At 37.1% G+C, this 21,819-nt stretch overlaps 1 protein-coding gene across 1 annotated transcript in view; it reads right to left on the reverse strand.

Annotated features, from left to right (window-relative positions):
• Positions 1–21,819, reverse strand: part of COBLL1 (cordon-bleu WH2 repeat protein-like 1) — a 36,588-nt gene that overhangs the window by 10,971 nt on the left and 3,798 nt on the right. The window contains exons 3-9 of the mRNA XM_009073933.1: positions 17,950–18,151; positions 16,821–17,049; positions 15,148–15,186; positions 14,184–14,278; positions 13,809–14,048; positions 4,363–4,507; positions 3,216–3,281 (exon numbers count right to left, since the gene is read on the reverse strand). Of these exons, the coding sequence (XP_009072181.1) occupies positions 3,216–3,281; positions 4,363–4,507; positions 13,809–14,048; positions 14,184–14,278; positions 15,148–15,186; positions 16,821–17,049; positions 17,950–18,151 (1,016 nt within the window). The remainder of the gene's footprint in view (positions 1–3,215; positions 3,282–4,362; positions 4,508–13,808; positions 14,049–14,183; positions 14,279–15,147; positions 15,187–16,820; positions 17,050–17,949; positions 18,152–21,819) is intronic.

The raw sequence follows: 21,819 nt of genomic DNA on the forward strand, positions 1-21,819 counted from the left end.
AATATTTCCAAGTTTTGGAGTGGACTAACCTGACCTACAAATGAATAATGCTATTTTTTTCCAAAGTGCTCTACTTCATTTCATAGATCACCCTTGCTTGGAGTTAATTTCAGCTAGTGGGTTTTCATGTGTTACTGGATCTCATTCCAGACCTGGGCCACCACTGCTGCAGCAGAATAGTCTGAATGCATTTGATACACACACAACATTTAACAGCCATCCTTGGCTTACATCATGCAGCTAACTCCCTAGGGGAACAGCTCAGATTTTGACTTGTTTCCAAACCCTTATATGCAGCACATCGCTAGAAAGAACTCATGGCAATAGTGGCTACATACTGTTGCCTTACTGATTACATACTCTATATGTAGTTCCACATGTAGTATAAATTGCATTTTTATCTATGCTTATATTTATTCTCTCTGAACATTAGTTGTTGGGTTTTAATTAGCCCTAAAACAACATCTTTAAAGCCTACAAGGTGACACTGTGAAGATGTACCTGATAAAATGATTGACATACCAACTGCAAGTCTGCTTTGAGTAGTGGAAATACTCTTGGGCCAGCAGAGAACAGGCTGATGCTGCTCTGTGAGCTGTTATGCTCATAAGCACCTAAGCCAGAAAGCGTGACTACATCGTGCAAATCTGCTCTTGACTCTACAGTCCTTAACAAGGTTCTTAAGAGATACTGTAACCAATAGGATTATATCAAGGGATTTGTTTGATGGAAAGTTATTTAAAAATCTGCAACTTCAAATTTTTTTTAACACCATTTTACTCTCTTCCCTAAGAAAAAAGGCTAAGCATTAATTAAACTTTGGGAAGGGGAATAAAAATCATAATCGAGAAAGACAATTGTTGTTTATAATCCCCAATGTTCAAATTAATTCTCTGTCAATGTTTATTCTAGTAGATGTGTGCCTTCAAACTACTCTGGTCAAGGTACAGGCTGCTTTTATGCCATGGAAAAACTGTCATTTCACAACAGAAATGTTGCCTAGTCCATATTCTATAGCTCCACTGTGGCTAAGTCATGTATAGATAATAGACAAAAGTTACACAAATTAAACATTTGTAATTGTTCATTTTAGGGCAGAAGGTAACAATATATTTGCAGCTTAGGTTTTTTGCTTATTTGCTGAAGTAGCAATGCATAACAGAACTACTCTGGAATGCCAGTCACAGCTGAACAAAAACTCACAATGCTTCCCAGAAGCTCGACAATCAAAGCAGTATCAATCCAAATGGAAGGAACTACCGACTTTTTGTAAAGTTAAAATTACAACTTCACAATTAAAGAGATATTGAACTATTTTAGCATTTAAAACAATACCCAAATGCACATAATTTTCAGACTAGGAATAGGACAAATGTACTGAAGCTGATTTTGCTGCTGGTTCTCACAGCATGAGGGGCTTTGCTAAAAGGACCCTTTATACATAGGCCTCAGGACAGTTTCAGAGATGCCACCAGAGAGCAGCAGTATCCCACGAGAAAAAAAAAAAAAGGCAATGAAGCTGTGCTATGTGACTATTATCTACATTTGAAAATACTGCACTACATTAAGTCTTCAGCAAAGGACATTGCATGAAGACATCAGCAGGAGAACTAGAGAATGAAGACTGTCACTAACTGCAGAGGCAAATCCCAGGCCTCAGCACAGACTGTTCTAAGCCCAGTGAAGATTAAATTTTTCTATTTCCTTCCATTACAGCTTAAATTGAAATATTTAATTTCAGAACTCAAAACTCAAGCAGAAATTCCTAAATCTAGATTAAAAAAGCCAAACCATTTCTATGAAGTTCAAGGCTGTTTATCTACATAGCACTTGGGCATTGCAGTGATGGGAAATGCAGAAATTGTGGCAGGAATCTACAATCTTAAGATACAAACAAGTAAAAGAAAACAAAAAAACATGATTTAAAATCACATGATAAGTTTACTCATCTCAAGACACAGTTTTCAAGACAGAAAATTAAGTACTAATAAACATCATTAAGAGCCACTCACTTCAAAGTGATAGCTCTCTTTGATCTGCTACAACAACTAGGAAAAGTGAGAGCTTCATTACATCTTCAACCTTGGACTGCACAGTATAGGGTTATACTTCCCATTTATTACATTCCATATTGTTTCTACTTGATGTCTTTTTCGGCAATTTACACAAATTGCCCTAAATACCAACTAAATCCAGGTTTACTGATTACTGATTCCTATTTTTTCCCTTTGCCAGAGACCTAGCATCCTAGCAGGTGACTTTTTCAACTCTTGTGGTACATTTGAGTTTTACTACTCCAACCAATTTGAGTGGTGCACTGGCATCCCAAACAAAAAAGCTGGAAAACTACTTAAGAGCTCCTGTCAACTAACACAGAAACTGTTTAGCCTCATATAATGCCAGCGGCACAGCACATGCTTAGCATGTGTATATATTTCGTTCTTAGTGATATGCATTAAAGAGTAACTTTTCCAGACTGCACGGGCACTGATTATTCTAAAACCTTTTGCAAATTTTAGAACACTTCTAGATGCTGCACCCTGTATCTGATCCCTACAGTATGGTGCTTACAAACAACAGTACTTAACAGTGCAAACTGCATAAATTTAAAAAGTATTATGTTCAGCAGCTAAATAATTGTATCTTCAATAGCCATACTTTCACATATCACATTTTTTCCATTACCACCCAACAAACAATTTAATGTATAAACAACTACTTGTGCGTTCAGTTTATATTTACAACTTATGTTTTCAAAGACTGTTCAGATGCTAACCAAAAGGCACAGATTTGATCCTACCCCTAGGTTATGCAGGTCAAGGGCAACACAAGGCAAGGTTCTAAAAAGAAAACTGGGTTTTATCTTTTGAAAGGCATGCTATGTGGTACACAAAAACTACAGAAGTTCTTGCTTGTTCTTCTCTACAACTTCTAAGGGAGGAGGGAAAGCAGGGATAATGTTTAGTTTATTAAATCTAGAGCACAGATACCAACACAAACTGTATTATATTGTATTGCACGTGTTTCTGTAGACAATAAAGGTAAAGCACCTTGATTTTAGAAAGCCATATTGGTACTTCAGAGGAAAGGTTAAGTGATCTGAAGCATTAAAATTAGTTCTGTAATGATGATGTCTATAGTATAGTTATTTCTTGCTAGGAATTATAGCTCACTATGAAGTAGATTTTATCAATGCTTTTGGAAAAAGAACCAACCTGTTTCAGGCTGCATTTCGGTGGCTGTTCCTTCCACTTTATAGGCTGATTCTGTTGACTTTGTTACTGCAAAAAGTGAAGGAACAAGGTTTTTATAGTCCCTCAATTTCCGCACTACAAAAGTTCCCGATAAAATGTTAGATTGTGGTCTTACAGACTGGCGAGTTCTTCAAGAAATGTATCTTCTCTTAAGCAACCAGTGCTCCTTGTCACATTCTCCAGCTGTTTTAAATCTCAACACTTAGGTATTTTTGAACCAAAGAATTGAATTTTTGATCAAACAGAAGAATTACAAAAAACCCAATATAAAACTAAGATTCTTCTTGTCAGTCCATTTCCTCTTATACCATCTCTGATTCAGAGAAGCTAATCTTTTCACCCCACCCCAAGCAGTCTGTCTGAGCAACACAAACACAATTCTATGCTTAACCTAACTATAATTAATGTGGCATTGTCTGGGTTTTTTTCCTGATCTGCATGCTCTAAATACCTGCCTTTCTCACACTTGTGGGAAAATAACAGAAGATTGGTGAGGAGGATTGTAAACATGTTCCAGTGACTTGCAGCAGGGGTGCAAAAAAACACCTATATGATACTAGTTGTTGTTTAGTCTTGTGTGTTTGACAAGTAGAACGCTTATGTTTAAATAACATAAGCCTGTGATAGACTTACGAGGTACTTTAATGAACATACTGGAGATTCCTCCCCTGCTGTGGGAAAAAAATCAAAGCACAGTGGTCAACTACACCTGTGTGAATCCCTGACACAGAGGGAAAACAGCAGGTTTGGCAATCCTCTTGCATGGACCTCTCTCACTTGGCAATCTTCTAGGCAGTCCCTGTGTCCCTGCTTATGTGCCTCTGGGTGCTGCTTTGAGGTTTACCCAGTTGGCGAGGTAACAAAAATAAATTTACTCTTTGCATCTGCAGCTTTGTGGTTGTTCCTGCATCCTGCCTGTGCTAGCTCACACACATTACATCATCCAGTCTCATAAAGCAGCAATATTATCACTCCTTACCATCTGAAAATGTTTGGCACTCATATTTTAACTTGAAGTTCTTATCTCATAAGCTGGCATTGCTTTAATGTTTAGCCAAAACAGCTATCCTTTCTGTTGTCTCTCAATTATATAGCATAAAAAGATTACCAGGCTCATTACTGCCTTCACTTTGATCTTCTGGTGCTCTAGAGGGTGGTGAGGGCGCCTTGCGCTTCATCCTCCGTAGAGAGGAGTTCACGGAAGCAGTGTCACTGAGTGGCAGGGAACCTTTCCGGACTAATCCCAGAGGGGCCTGGGAAGGGAGACAGGGGAGGGAGAAGATTATTAGCAATCAATGAAAAGCAGTGAAATAGCTCTAGTAATTATTCTCCACAAGTATTTATAATATACATTTGGGAAAGAGAGGCTATATACCTATTACCAAACGTATTATGTTTTTCATCTTAATTCCTCCAAGGAGTTGTTTTAAAAAAAGATTTTTCTAGAGTAATTGAGTATATGCACAGAGATACAAGATGGAACAGTAAAAGAAAATCAGTTCTTACATATACTGTAAAAGAGAATTTGAATTCTTTTATGCCCAAAGGCAATTCTACAAAACTAAAATAATTCTTTTCTAAAAGTAGCTAAAAATCATTGTGGAAACTTCACCCCACTGTAATAACATGATACAATGTTTCCTTCTACATTTCTTCAACAGCAGTCCTAATTGGGATGTATACATAATTATTAGGAATTTCTTTCCCTCCTTGAAATACCTGAACTTTCATTGACATTTTTGGAATGCCAGATTTCAAAACTTGGAAAGTAAAAACTGTCTTATAATATTTACTGAAGTTAAACTATAGTAAGTCGTAAAAACAATTATAATAGCTGCTGATGGGGAAGTGCAATAATGTCCTCATTTTTATAGCAAAAGTAAAAAACAAAAAATAAAAAATCATCATTTGCAAATATTCAAAACCATTAAAAAATGGACAAGGGCTATGCGCTGAAGACCTCATATTTTTTTGATATAGCAGTCCAACTGCATTTTATGTTGTTTAAAAAACATATTGTGTCAGAAAGACAGTGGTTGTAAATTTGCCTGCCATTCTTAACTGCAGTATGCCTTATGCTGAAGAAACCTATATCCACATCTATTAGAATGACAATGTTCAAGATCCCAGCAATAAAGGAGTGCATTTTGGCACTAGACACAGCTGCCTATTTCTGTAGTAATTCTGATCCCTATCACTTGTCTACTCAACAATATAATAAAATCCAGCAGTGACATTTATTTCTGGCTGGAAGGATCCACACAGCAACCGAATGTGGGGTCATCTTCAGAGAACTTCTCTGTGCTTCAATTAACCAGCCCACTTCACAAAGCACAGTATCAAGGAACAGAGATGGCATAAAGGCACCTACAAATTCTTGTTTCACTGACAACCTTTCAAAATCATCACAGACAATAAAATTGTTGACCATGTCAATTTCCATGGAATAAGATGCTTATCATTTAGAAAGCTACCACTGCAGAAATACAGATCCTACAGTATGTGGGATATTAAAGACCAAAAGCTAGAGTATTTGATTGTACAAAATCAAATCTGCAAAGAAAATTACTCACAAGAGAAAAGATACTGGCACAAGGCGTCTGTGAGGCAGTGTTTGGCAGCTCCTGTTAGATCTCAATAGAATACCTCAATGAATGAACTGAGATGGTGAAAACTATCCTCTGAGCCACCCTGGGCACATTCAGTCATCTGATTTGTCCCACCTTGATATCAGTTATGACAGATCCATAGATACTTTTACTGCATTGTAAGGAGCAACACTGTCCAAAATGTTCACACAATTCTACCAATTACTCTAATGCCAAAGAAAGCAGCTCAAACCTTTTAGAGCAAATCAGGACTCAGGGCTTTAAAGCAAAAACACAAAGGTAAAATGTTCTTTTAAGAACACCAGAGCACAGAGACATAGCACTACACTCCTAATTAAAAATACTTACATGCCTGGCTAGCTTTTAAACAAGTCAATTTTTAGATTAAAATGTCACACAACAAAAATCACTTTACACTTTCATAGCTTCCCAGTCACAGTTCCCAAGTAGTTTTTAAAAATTAAAAATAATTAATAGTATTCAGCCTCTGAATTCATTCAGGAGGGGATGTGAAATCTAACATTATTTCCCCAAATGAGGTTTTTATTGTTGCTAAAGTATTTCCTCCTTGCAGTTGGGCAGTTCTATTTGTCTCCTCTCTGGTAGCTGTGCTGCAGGTTGCAGCCCCTCTGTTCCCCACAAAGACATGCTTCTCTGCTCAAAGGTCTTCACCCTCATCTGCTTCACACAGGCTCCCTCAGCTGACTTGGTTGGCACGGAGTTCTGCGCATACTCGCTCAGCTAAACAGATGTCACCAGAGTTTCTTTCTGCACAGAACAAGTATGTGTGTAGGGGGAGAATAATGTTCTCAGCATAAGAGCACAAATGCTACTAGAAGATTTTTATAAGCCTTTCTACTGCCCTTTGCATCCAAAGAAACAAACGATTTGCAAAGAGAGATTTCAAGAAAGTACTAAATGTTCCAGTTAAGGTTCAAGTGTTGAACAGATTTTCTCAGGAATTATTCAACATATGAATATTAAGAGCTTTCAAATCCTAACAAAGGCTGTAATGTGAAAATAGTACTTTAAACAGATGGAAAAAAAAACCCTAAAATAATGTTATTAAGACATATCTGACAAAGCTTTGGAATATACATCTGGGTGTTCATGTGTCATACCAACTGCCAATGATAAGCAGTGCTTTATCAGTTGCATTTAAATTAAAATTCTTGTTAGAATCACTAAAGTAATTAACTTTGCTCGTGCAGAAGCACCAGTGAACTCTCTCATAACTTCCACAACATACTCAGGAGTTCTACTTTTAACACTGAACACTCTCCTCATCCTGGAATGAGCAAGTGTGGATATGAAACCTTTTAGTCTCAAATGTGTACTGACATATTTGACACCAAATCCCACACCATCCTAAGAAGACATTTATAGATGCCAGTGCTTCCCAAGTTCCAGCCTCTAGAAGCAGAAATTAAACCACAGTGATTTTGCAGCTGGAATGGAAGAAAAACAGTATTTAGAATCAAGAATCATCAAGGTGGGAGGAGACCCATAAGGTCATCAAGTCCAACCATTAACCTGCCATTCTATGTAATCTGTAAACCGTATCTTCCAGTGCTAGATCCGGATGCCTCTTAAACACTTTCAGGGATGGTGACTCCACCACCTCCCTAGGCAACCTATTCCAGTGCCTGACCACACTAACAGTCAAAAACTTTTCCTAATATATGTTCTGAATCTCCCCTGTCTCAGCTTATGACTGTTCCCTCTAGTCCTCTCACTGCAGGCATGGCAGAAGAGACATCCCCCACCTCCCTACAATCCACTTTCAGGTAGTTGTAGAGAGCAATGAGGTCACCACTGAGCTGCCTCTTCTCAAGGCTAAACAAACCTAATTCCCTCAGTCATTCCTCGTAGGACATGTGTTCTAGACCTTTTATGAGCCTCGTTGCCCTTCACTAGATTCGCTTCAGCACTTCAATGTCCTTTTTAAAGTAAGGGGCACAAAACTGAACACAGTACTCGAGGTGTGGCTTCACCAATGCCGAGTACAGGGGGATGATCACTTCCCTAGTCCTACTAGCCACACTATTCTTGATACCATGGCCTTCTTGGCCACCTGGGAAAGAATTTAGTGGCAGTGGAGCATTTCAATGTGCTGGAAAGCTTACCTCACACCAAGTGTCACTATACAGGCATTTTCATACCACCAGTACCTACCTCTTTTGCTCTGTACATATCTAAGTTTAAGAGAGGGTATATAGGCGACTGGGATATCAAAGCACATTGCTAGCCATATTGTCAGTATTTCTTTCTTCCCTTCATGTACAAGCATGAAGCAAATATATGTCCAAGGAGTAGCAGAAGAAAAAAAAAAAAGTAGTATTTGCTCCTACAACGATTCATGTACTCAATTTCAATTACCTGACTTAAGCTTCCCAAAACACTTAAACTTTGCCAAAGTACTACAGAGGAAGTAATATACCTCTGATCTATTGAAAAGAAACAACATAGAGAATATATTTTGAGAAACTCAGCTGGTGATATTCTGTCCAGACACATGACATTACTATTTTCTCCTAGGATTTATCTGCACACTTGTTGGTACAGAAGCAAATACAATAAAGGGACAAAGTTATGCATTTTATATAACGAGAAGTGGATGCAGGCAACATGCATCACCAATTACGAAACATCTCAGAATCATATCAAATGATCTTCATGCAAGCTTCTGTAAGACCAAACAGGTAGTCCTGAGCATTGTCTTCTCCCAGGTAAGCCTGGCTACTACTCAAAACCTCCCTGATGTCCCTAGTGCTTGCTGCATCATTGCCCAACTTCTTTAAAGGGCTGACCATCGAGTTGCAGGCAAGCAAGCCTCTGCTGTAACTTCTTAAGCATGCACCGTGCACCTCCCAGAAATCTTAACTAAGCTGTTCTAGGACAGTAGCTAAGAAATATTTTCAAAAACACTTTACAGTTTAGTTGCTTCCCATCTCCCCCATTCTCCCATCTTCTTCTTACCTTTCTTTTCTAAAGGGTAGACTGGAGATTTAAATTTCTTTAGGAGTTTAGGGTTGTGTAAATAACACCAAGCTATATTTCTACAGTTGAGACATTCTATCCATCATTTAAAACTGTAAATGTTTTGACTAAAATTCTCCACTTAATTGTTCCCACCCAAGCATAGTTTACTCATGCTTCTATATAATAAGTGTAAACAGTGTAAGGAGACAAACATTACTGGGATAAAATGAAGATATAGTAGTTTAGCTGTTATAAATAAAGCATTAGGAAGAAAATTAGCAATGGCATTTTGGGCATAATCAAATGCTTTTCTTTTAAAAGGATTTTAAAGAAGTGTTATTACTAGAAAATTGCATCCACTTCTACAAAAACTGTGAAGATACACACATTAAATTATACAACAGCACTTTGCAAAAACCCTTGAGAGTCCTCTCTACTTGCAAGTGTATTTAAACTTGCTAGTTCTAAACATACTTCTGGCAAGAGTCATCTTGCCCAAAATTAGAACTGACAAATAAGTGAGGGATGTCAATATTAGACACTAACATGCTTATTCTCATCTGATTTAACACAGAAATTTGCTGGACAAACATTAACCAATTAAGCTTACTAGTCATCTTCCAAGTCTCATATAGAAGAATAAGCAAATCATGCTATGTGATAACTTATAAAAGCTACCCTTATATCCATTGCACTAACTTCTCCCCTAAAAACAGGAACATGTCCCTAAAAACTAATTCTATAGTCATCTTGAAACTGAGGCAGAAAAAATTCCAACCCTCATATAGCAATGTAACTGCGCATACAAAGAAAAAGCAGCTTCTTTAAGGGAAAAGAAGTTGAGAAGTTGTAGGAGGTAAGCATTTAAACCTTTTTTCATACTGTGAGAAACTGGACTACAATACATTGTGAATTTAAAAAAGACAACAGTGAGAACTCTGTTCCCTTAAAAGTTGGCTCATTTTGCTGTTGTCTGATGTTACTACTTTGGCATGGGTCTTTCAAAACCAGGCAAACAGTTTAGCCAGACAAAACTGACATTTCACTTTATCTTCCTTTGGATGTTACAAAAGAGATTAGTCCATAATAACGCAAATGCAGAAGGTCATCCTGGTCCATAGGAGAAAACAAGTAGGTACCCAGTCTGCCAAACAAAATGAAGGGCAGGCTTCAAAACCTTAGGCATTTTTAAAAGCAGTATTATGTGCAAGGAAATGTTTCTTGTAAGGTAAAATAAGATAAAAAGTAACCCCTCAGAAAAAAAAAGTATACCTTCAGTTTTGTAAATTCACTTCCTTGGACACTGAAATAACACTGAAATTCCCAGACATACTAAGTAGTCCAGAAAATACACCAATTACCCTAGTGAGCAACCTGAGAAAGATTAAGTCCTACCAGCAGGACATACATTTCAACAGAGGAGAATATGAGAGACCAAATTCTTATATTGTTTACAATAAAATAACTGATCTAGTGTGATGACTGTACTGGCCTCATTGCTGAGAACTGACTTGGATTAAACCAGTATAAATTGATCACTTTGGGTTGATAAAACATTAATGCATGTGGTACAGATGAAAAATGCTGTGCAATCATCCAAACTGACTATTCTACAATGATTCCACATTTCATTTCAAATTCCATATTGAGGATGGCAAGTCTTGGAATGAAGACTGATTCTTACTATGCATTTAAATAGTGCCCAATTTAATTTATGAAGTTGCAAATCCTGTAAATGAAATTTTTATTTAAGCAACATAATTTCACATTGTCCTTTGCCTAACACCTTATGTTTTTAAAGCAAGTATCCATTATTTTACAATCGGAAGTTTCAAAAGCTAGACATACCATTTTGATAATTTTACAGACTTTCAGTGGAAGAGCCTTTTGAGAAACACGCTTCCAAATCTTTTCCTTGGCAGCATTACTCAAGCAGTGCTTGATCTTGCAGCAAAACCAAGTATTTCTGGTTTCTGTTGGTGATGGACACCTATTATATTTATTTTGTTCTCCTAATTATGTGCATTCAGTTTTAAAAAAAAAAAACAGCAAAGCCTGATTCACCTATGTGAAAGAGAAAAGTAAGTTGGAAGAAACATGTTGAGACCATTTGGTCCAACCTTCTGCTGGAAATCAGTTCTGAGATTGTGTTATTGCAGGAGCCTGTCAAGGAACATCTCAAATATTTCCAGCGAAGAAGCTTCTACCACTTTTCTAGAGTGACCTATTCCAACAATCAGTTCTCACAGTGATAAGTTTTCTTCTATCTGAATGGAATTTCCTCTGAAGCAGCTAGTGCCCATTGGACCTCATCCTGTCACCATGCATCTTTGTGAAGCATATACTTTCTCTGTCACACATTCCAGGTATCAGAAGAATTTGATTAGATCCCATTTGAGCCTTCTTTCCAATAAAACATTTACATTCTCCACACCTTTAAATATCATGGCAGCTTCCCATTTGCCTGTTTTCTATCTCCATCTTGAACTGCAGGAACCAAATCTGGACACAGTAGTACAGGTGTGGCCCAAACAGTATTGAGTACACTGGATTCAATGTGAATCACATAACCAGACCTCAGCCTGTACTGGTGCTTGGGATTACACCAATCCAGATAAAGAATTTCACATGCATCTTTTTTAAACCTCATTCAGCCTGTTATTTTATACCTGAATGAGTGGCCTTCTGGTGTACCTGCCTCTCTATCCAGTTTGGCGTCAACTTCAAGTTTGTTGAGGGTGGATTCCCTTCCATCATCTCGGTCATTTATGAAGACATTTAACAGTATTGGACATACTACCAACTCCTCTGAAACTCTACTTCACAACCAGTCTGACTTTAAGCCATTACCACCACACTTTGAACTGTTTATCCAGTTTTTATCCTATCTTGTTTTTCACCTAATTTGTACCTTACTTTTCCAACAAAATATGTTGAAGTAGATTGTGACAAACACCTTGCTAAAATAAAAGTAGATGACCTCATCCTTTGTACATGGATTTCTGCTTGCCACTAATTTACAAAGGCATTTCTTGTTCTTGACCGTGTCAAGAGCTCCTGGCACTTAGAGCTAGCTCCAGGCTTGCCTTTGCACTCCTAATGGCATTTCTGCATGTCCAAGTATCTCTCTATTACTTTTGGGGAATTGCTCTGCCCTGTTTCCATCCCTCACATGCTTATTTTTGCACTTGAGTTCTCTCAGTATCATGTTTAAATGAGAATGTTTATTTTTATGTCTACTCCTATTACCAGTTAGGGGAATGGACCACACCTGTGCTGCAGGAAAGCTATCTCTGAAAATGTGTCAGCACTCTTCCAAGGAGCAGCTTTATTCTCCAAGGAAGTCTCTCATAGGATCCCTCCTTAAGAGTTCCCTGATCAAGTTGAGCAATATGTACTATGCAGTCTAAATTCGTTCATTAGATGATATTTATTGGAAAGTAGATACTAGAAATATTTTACTTTAATTAATAAAATGCAAAGCACAGAGAAAATATTTGTCCACATTTAAGTCCCAAGCTCTGTATTTTCTGATAAATCGCTATGCAATCATACCAGAATGAAACAGTACTCATCTTAAAAAACATGTGCCAAAAGCTTTTAAGTTCTAAAGGAGCTGCACAGAGTAGTACAAAACCAAAAATACACACAATAAATTTAACTTAATCTGGACTTATGGCCTCTCTTTCTGAGCTATTTAACTTCAGTCAAATCACTTTAGATGAGTAAGAAATGTCAGTACAAAATAATAAATCTAAGCAATTTTGTTGAGTGACAGATCCTAGCCAAGCAGTCATACATTACTTTCAGACATAAGAAAATATTAATCATTTAAAGCATGTTGACATTAATAAATTATTTTCAAAAAATTTGAATTCAATTAAAAGACAAACATGGTGAGGTAAAAAAACATGATTTTCCCCCCTGCAAGGTTCCTTTTATTAGCATTCAGAAAGAAACCTTTGTCTTCTTCAAATGATAAAGCTTTTCAGCATCAGCAGGACACACAAAGACAGAACTTCTGTTAAACAGTGCTCTCTTGTGGTTCTGTGCATCAATGAAAGATTAAATCATTTTATAAAGGAAGTCCAGTCTGAAATTCCTTGTCTCCAAGTCTAACACAAAATGAATCCCTTAGACTTGTATTTCATTTACGTTGGCATTTAGTTTTGCTAGCATGCCAATAACCTCGTATCTAAAGACCACCTTTAGAGACTACTTCTGTTAAACAGTGCTCTCTTGTGGTTCTGTGCATCAATGAAAGATTAAATCATTTTATAAAGGAAGTCCAGTCTGAAATTCCTTGTCTCCAAGTCTAACACAAAATGAATCCCTTAGACTTGTATTTCATTTACGTTGGCATTTAGTTTTGCTAGCATGCCAATAACCTCGTATCTAAAGACCACCTTTAGAGACTGTATTCAAAGCAAAGTATGAAATAAATTAAAAAAATAACAAAATCTTTAGCCTTGATTCTTAATTGGAATTCACAGTTGACAACATGTGCAATACCACAAAACTTGCTGAGAGCAGAACCATGTTAAGAGTGCTCCTCAAGATGTTCACCTTTTTCTAGCAATGTAATATAAAGAACAAACTACTCACTATCCCACATAACCAAAACATTAAAAATTAATAGAAGTATCACAACATAATTGGTAGATGTAATAAAGTGAGATCATGTCCTCACATTTAAATACATAAACTATTCATCTAAAAGAATAAAAAGGTGCTTAGAAGATGAACTTATATCAGAAACTGGTTACGCCCTTTGAAAATACAGCAGCTACTTTGGATATAAAGTTTAAAAGGAATGCATCTTTCAACTTCTATAGTTATTTTCAAGCTAAATTTTTTTAAAGCAAGTACTGGACTTTTATTTCAAGCCTCACCGGATATTAACAGGGTTATCTAGATTATTATGTCTATATGCATTAAGAGAAGTGAAGCAAATGTAACTAACCTGTTCATTCCTATCAAAGCTGTTAGATTTCACAACATCAGATGCAAGTCTGACTTGAGCTTGTGCGAGTTCCTGGGGAGCACTCCGAGAGTTTGGCATAGGAGGTAAAGGAGCTCTGCGCTTCTTCGGCATTTCAGATGGCAGAGTGTTTGAATCATACTGCCTGCTGACAGTGTTAGATCTTGGGATTAATGTTGGCCTTGGCTTGCTCATCAGTGGAGTTGCTGGGGCACTAGCAGCCTTGGGGTGCAGGGTAGGGGGAAGATAAAAAGAAACCCAAGTTGCATATACTTTTTCGAAAACAGACAACAGTATTGATTGCTCAATATGAATATATGTTTATAGAAGTTTTGCTTATACAAATTTACACCTTACTTGTTCTCTTTTCTTCTTGTTTCGTTGAAAAAAGCTGAAAAATCCTTTGTTTTCTTTCTCCTTCAGAACATCTATGTTTTCAGATTGGTAGGAGTCTAAAATACAAAGCATAGTGCTAGATGTGATTTCATGCAGAGATTATTTCTCTTTCATTCTTACTATTTCACTGTGTCATAAACCTCCTGCAAGGATACACAAAACACATCATAAATCACCTATATTAGTACTTTGTCTAGACACTGCAAAATGAGCAGGTTTGCTATCATCCATGTTCTTCCTGTCCTTCTCAGAACTCAGGACAGATGAGTTTCAGCTGCTCTTAATACCCCTAGCACTTAATCCAGCCCATCCCACTTGTCATGTGTTATGGTTCATATCATAAAGGCTGTGAAAGGGAAAAAGAGCATCAGTCTTCCCAGCTCTCCATTCCTAACACCTTCAACTCATGGCAAAGTGTGAACTGGAACAAGCCAGGCGCTGGGCTGCGCATCGTGTGACTATGGAGACAGGTCACCCAAACTCCCCATCAGTGCTGCACAGGTAACTGTGTGGCAGTCAGTAGAGACAGGCAAGTCAATTCTGCTATCTTGCAGAACTTATCTCCCTTACATTGTTTTAGTCATACAGATGATTTGTAAATCTGTTGTCTCTTTTTTATTTTTACTAGATTTAACTTTCGCAAAGAAATCCCATTGAATGCAAACACGATGAGCAACAGATATCTGCAGGGCTGGTACAAATATCAGTACAAACATGACCCTAAATTAATACATTGATAGAGGGTAAAACTATACAGAAATACTTTATATATAGCTGGGTATATCCATCCACTGTCATTTTAAATATGCCTTTATGATAGGACAGAGATATTAGTCATGTCACAGTTAAGCAGATGTTATAATAGGAGCGGATGGTAATGTCACATAAGTGCTACAGTTTCACTGCCTATTTCAGTAAATCATACCTTGCAAAGATGGTAAATTTAAATCAACTGGTGATGCGGCTACAGAGACAAAAAGAAAGACAGAAAATGTGAATCTGAATCAAGGATGCAGTTACAAGTTACAAATACAGAAAGCCAAGCTGAGTCTTTAACATTAGGGAAAAATTAACTGGGTACTTTCCTGAAGCAAAAGGGTCTGTATCTTTACTGCCTAATACTCTAAGCCACTCAACAACTTGAGCCTGAAGACATGCAACACAGACTGGAATATTTCTGAAGCAGAGAGAAAATTTAGTATATGAAATCATTTGCTCTGCAAGTTTTGGATTGTCAGGCAGTCCAAACTTGGAAAACAAAGAGGAACTCAAAAGTAAAATATAATGTTAGTAAAATAAAATCTGCATTTAAATTCTATTAAGTAAAAGGTACATCTCACCATTTACTTCCATAAAAATAACTAAAAATTCAGAGCTTTGAACCTGTCTGAAAAATGGAAATGCTGAACTACTTTGTATCAAGAGAACTGAAGATCTAAATTTTCCAGCAGGGCACTGCCATGTAGAAAGCATGTATGCCCTCATATGTCCGCCTAAGGATTTTTGGCTCTTAGTTCAAATGAAGCACATGTCCTAGTGTGCCAAAGCCAGATTTGCCACTCTGTAGATGAAAGCAATAGCCAGACAACAAACTAGACAATGCACTACAGGAACATAGTCAAAGTCAGATGTTTAAGCAAGTTAAAATATGTTGTTCTCCAGTGGGGAAGAAAAAGATATTTAATTTTTGCTTTCTCTGTGGAAAAAGGACATATTGTCCAATTCTGTCATTCTGACCTTTAGGAAGTAACTGCAAGAACTCTGGTCACTGTAATCACCAAACAGTAAGGTTACCACATTTAGGGAGAAAGAGGGGTAAACACACAAACAAAACTGCAACAAACGTCCCAAGTTTTAGAGCAGAAAGAAAAACAAGCAAATAGAACAGTGGTCAAGAACAGGAGTCAGTTAAACAATATTACTGCTTTCTACATTGAGTGAAATTTCCTGTGAGAAAAGTCTAAAATGGAACAAACCACACTGTACACAATTTTTAATCACAGTTCAATAAACCTGTAATGAAAAAGAGAGATGCCCAACTACAGTTAAAACCTGGACTAGGAAAGTCTGTACAAATATTAGGAAGTTAGTTCATTGTGACCCTGTTGGACCACAATTAAAAAGACAATTATTATTCCTTCACAGTCTATAAAATTAGCAAGCAGCACTCAGAAACATACATAAACACCATCAGAATAATCTAACACTTCTAAAATAGTTCTAAAACAAAACCAATTTTCACTAATGTTTCTGTCCTGTTCAGGTTACACCTACAAGCTAAGGGAAATAGCATGTTGGGCTTTTTGGGGAAGGTGTGAGAGAAGGAAAGGAAGGCATTGCTTTTAAGTGAGTATTTGTAGCCAGCTACCTTTGCTGGTACCTAACACTCAGAAGACAAAACTTTTGTACAGCACTTCTAAAAACAAAAGTCTGGGTAAAGTTGTCTCAGTTTCAATTTTGTGGAAGACTAATGAAGTATATACTAAATTGCTAGAAAATAATTTCTTCATAAGTAAAAAAAGCCAACAAAATGTATACATTTTTAAAATACTAAGCAATTACCATTTATATAACTGCAATTTACAAAAGTTATCTCACCTCGACTGATATCCATGGCATATAGTTCTCTTAGTCCAAGGTCATTTAGAGATTTTGTCACATCAAGGGGTTCTTGACACTGGTAATTCTTCAACAGCAGAGTGTGTGAAGGATCAAACTCACATTTGCTACAGATAATTGGTATGAGTTCTTGAAGGGGTGAATGTGGACTAACTCTTACTACCGTCTTCTGTGTCTTCTTGTAGTTAATCACTACCCTTACTGTTTGCTAAAGAGAAGAAAATTCCAATAAATACCAGCACAAATTCTGAAAGAACTGGCATTTCTACAACCACCTCACAGGAATTCCACTCATGGCCAACTTCACCAATGTTATAGGGTCAGAAACACTACATGAGAAACTCAGAACTATTTTGCTATTCCCTATTAGGGACACTTGAAATAGTCTCCTTCTCCTTCAGCATCTGCCATTTGCCTCTGCAGCAGGGTACATGCCTGGAGTGAGATGAACTACTAGGTTATATTAGGTACCTGTAGAAGTCAGGTGACAAGTGCGTGCATGTACACACATGCATAGGAGGAAGTCAAAAGTGTAGCAGGAGAGCTCTCCAGGCCCACCAAGTGTTTCAGATAAATTAAAAAAACAGTATTCTTCTATATAGCATAAGGACAAAGGTAGAAGGAAAGATCTAGGCAACACCCAGAAGTCAGTTTAGTAGTTCAAAACGCTCCTGCCTTCTTAGGGGTATATAAAAAATTAAAGCCAACTAACAGTGTGTATTAAAGGGAAATGAACATACAATCAGAAGGGCATATATATCACAGCATGACAGATGGTAGAAGATGTTGATTTTTCAGTTCATGGACGGCTGTATTCAGCCACACTTCATCTGCAGAGTTTTTCAAAAGCACAATAAGACATGAGATTTCAAATAATATTATAATATTTCCTTCTTTCAACAGCAAAGATGTTTGCTGCAACAAACTGAGATATATTTTACCTAAGAGGAGGTTATAAAGAACATAGAGTGAGGCATTTCACAGAGCCTCAAGGTGGGAGGATGAGAGACAACAGGAAAACCTGACACAAGAGGCTGAGCTACAAGCTCAATGTATTGAATACAACAGTGAGTCTAATTTCTCAATATGCTTTAACTTTAGTTCTCACCTCTGGTATAACTGGAGCAGGTTTCTTCTTATCCATTTGTTTTGGCTTTACAATCACCTTTTCCACTTCAAGCATTCCCACTGGGGTGTTGGGTTTGAATTTAATCTGGCTATTTTCTGCTGATACCAACTCTATAGTATAACTTGATGGATTTAAATGATACTGTGCACAGAGAAAGATCAGCAAGTCCATCATGGGCTTCCTGTAACAGACAAATGAAACTGTCACAACAGATGACAATTAAGCAGATTATAACAAAACATGCTGTTAATTCAAGTCATCCTTTCCCTTTCATAATTACTGCCAGGCACCAACTTTAAATATCTTCAAGATTTTAAAACAAAAAAAAACAAACCAAAAAAAAAGAAAACAAAGCCATTTTGCACAAAAGTATGTCAAGTACTTAAGCAAAGGGGGAAAATATTTGCTTGTGTGAAATGAAGCTTTTCCTGAGGTCAGCAGGGATACGTGGATTAGCCACCTCATTTGACATTTAGTGGGAACTTTAACAGTGGTGATGAATGCCCTGCTATTCATTAAAAACTTATTCATTAGAAGTTCTCTTCCAAAGCTTGAAATTTTTACATCCATTCTGAGTAACAGGGGACTTTGTTTTCAGAAAATCTGAGCATGAGCCATTTGGAAGAAACAGAAGAAATGAAGCTTGAGGAAGTCATGTTTTAAGAAGGTCTTGCATTAGGGATGCCAGAATGATCTAGGTGTTTAATGCAAACAGAGAGAAAGAAGCTAAATGACAATATGGTAGGTGAATGCAATTTCTTGAGAAGCTCTGTGTGATGCAACAGATGTCCTTTCCACAATGAGGTATGGCAAACTGAATTTGTCATATGTAGTCAGTAACTGTATGTCCTCATTCTCTCAGTGCTCAATGAAGAACATGCAGAGCAGCATATTACGTTAGGCTGAGCATTTCCAGTTGCTACAGAAATACATTTATTAAAGCTGTACCTTAAACAGAAGCGTCACGGATGTTTAAACATGCCAAAGGTAAGGAGAGTATCCTAACTTTGTATGTTACAGCAACTGAATAAGGTTATAATACTCTCACATCATTCCTCTGTAATTTTTTTTTGAGTTGGGTAACCATCTGTAAGGATAGTTTCATTTGATCCCCTGTGCATCTCTCAGTTACAGGTATAGACAGAGAAATATCACCTGCTCTGTCTCACAAGGATATTATGAAAATAATTTAGAAGTCTATGAAGCAATCAAATGGTATGTTGAAAAAAGAATGTTGAAGTGTCTGTGAGAAAATTAACACAGGGTTTGGCTGGTATGGCTTTATCAGAAATCTTAAAATTCTAGATGTAATCTCATAACAGATGCAAGTATTCTGGTAGCACAGTCAAATGTGGAAATAGATAGCTTCTACAAAGAGCCATTGGGCTAAGCAGAATTCCAGATAAATATCACGAATACATTTATTATGTAGTAAGTTAAAAAATACTTTTCTTATGACACAGTTCTGTAAAAAGAATTAAGAATTACTCAATGTTAGAAATTATTGTGAACACTGGATTTTTCCCCCCTTTAATTTAACACCCAGAATACCATTCCTGTTTTCACTTCATCTTAAAGAACAAATGTTCCTTAAGCAACCTGTCTTCTGATTTCTAGCAGCAGGGCTGAACTCTCTGGCACACATGCTGCATTTCCAGAAGATGGAAACTGTTTGAAAAGCTGACAGATACAGTTACTACATACTTTTTTTTTTTCCAGAGGAAGGCTTCTGCCTGCTCATGCAGCAGAACACTTGCCTCAGGAGACAAAGGCAGGAGGAAAAATAAAACAAAAGAAACATACAGAAATTATACTCCAATGTATCAAAACAGTTATTAGATGGGCCGAAAAGGTATTGAACAGTGTAATATATTCCCATGTCTTCATCTAGATGATATAACAGCTTGAGGAATGCTATGTGAAATGCAGAATAACTACTCCTCCCTCTAATAAACCAGAGCATTTATTTCCATTTATCTCCCACATGTATGACAACCTGCCCCAGTTAGAAGAAAGAAGGAGGAACTATTCCATGTCTTGTACTTCAAATGCATAATAAAACAAGTACATCCATCCAACCCTAATAAGAAAAGGGCTGCAAATGCAAATCCTGTCATTCCCCATCTCACTGGGAGCAAGGCAAGGCCAGGGAGGAGGGAGCCAGAGGAGACAGTAGACACTACTTCAGTAGTGACCATTCTGGTGATTATCAGCCTATCCAGTAAGTCACCCATTACTTTTTTTTCTGATGCATTTTTATACTGACTAGCTTCAAAAGCTGCCCTTCAGCTATTGGAGAAGGGTAAGAACACCAAAGACGACCAGGGCGAGATTTCACAAAGATCAGAGTCATCCTAGAGAAATGCACCACAGTGACAGAGGCAAGCCCTCGTGTTAACCAGCACCATGAGAAGTAACAGATAAGTGAGAAACACAGCTGCTCACAAACAAGAGATAGGTACATGCAAATTAGCACACAAGAACCTGATTCTGTGCAAAGCTGCTTTCCATTGCTACTTTGAGAAATGACCTGCTTGACTGGAGGACACAGGACTTGAAGTCATCCCCATTTGCTGGAGGCTTAGAAATGTTCAGTCACTGCTTGAGAAAGATATTTCAACAGTGATATGAAAATCAAGCTTTTCTTGTAATCACATCATCTAAAACTTGTAGGTCGAAGAATACATATCATGGTAAACTTAACAGCTTCCATAACCAAGAAGTGGCCATCAGCTGTCTCAGAGTACATCATCTGCTTGTTCTCCTTCATCTAGCTTCAGTAAAACATTTATTTGCAACTTCTTTAACTTCATTCAATTACTTAAGTTTTCTGGAAATCTCTGATCATAGATGTATTTATATATTCCTGCATCCCTTCATCTCTCATCTGTTTTCCTCTGGTTATTCCTCCCTGACTAAATAACAATACAAAGTGGCTCAAAGCAGCCTTTCACTGCATCACATAATGGATAGTTAAAGGATGAACCTTCACCATGTTATGTTTGTAACCAACAGTGAAAGGTGTAATTTCAAATACTGGATCAAGTTTTAAAAGGAAAAAAATGCATCGCATTTCCACACTCCTCTCCAAAAATGAGGCCTAGAACCTTGCTACTTAAAAAAAAAAGTTTGAGATTCTGACACAATCAAACTTTAGGAACAAGGTCTTCTCATCATGAGACCTGCAGTAAGCACCACTGAACAAACAAAACTGTCAGTAACTACCAGAAGTATTCTTTATTTAAAAGTAAGAAAATATAATTTTTAATTTAAAAAAAAAAAAGAGAGAGAAGCCTACACACAGTGTGTCTTTCTGTAGATCTCTGATTACTTAATTACTATGACTTCATGGCTTATCTTGCAAAAATATTTACTAATCCTGTTCATGAAGAACAAAAAACACCAAAACTCCCAGAATTTGTTACTAACAAATATAAGTACAATAGGTTTTGAAAAGTAGGGCAACACTACAAAGCTTGTTACTCACTAGCTAGCTATCCACAGTAACCCAACAGTTTATTTAAAATACTCTAATGACTGAAAATACTCAAGAATGAATCAAATGAAAACTCACAAAGGACTCTTATAACAAAATCAGCAAAGCTAAGGTCTCCCCAAAAGGCATCTAAAAAGGAAGTACTAAACATATGACCTGCAAAACTGTTTGACACACAATTTCCAAATTAAATGCCCATCACTATCACATTGGCCCTAGAAATCACTAAGTTAATTTACTGATACAGACAAATTAAATTATTCATTCAATTTCAAGAAAACTTAACTCATTTCTCTCATTCCTTCCTCAAAGAGTGTACCTTCACTTCCTACCACTCAGCGCTCTTAGCATGT

Source organism: Acanthisitta chloris, unplaced genomic scaffold (assembly GCF_000695815.1).
Source record: "Acanthisitta chloris isolate BGI_N310 unplaced genomic scaffold, ASM69581v1 scaffold11494, whole genome shotgun sequence".
Classification (NCBI taxonomy): domain Eukaryota; kingdom Metazoa; phylum Chordata; class Aves; order Passeriformes; family Acanthisittidae; genus Acanthisitta; species Acanthisitta chloris.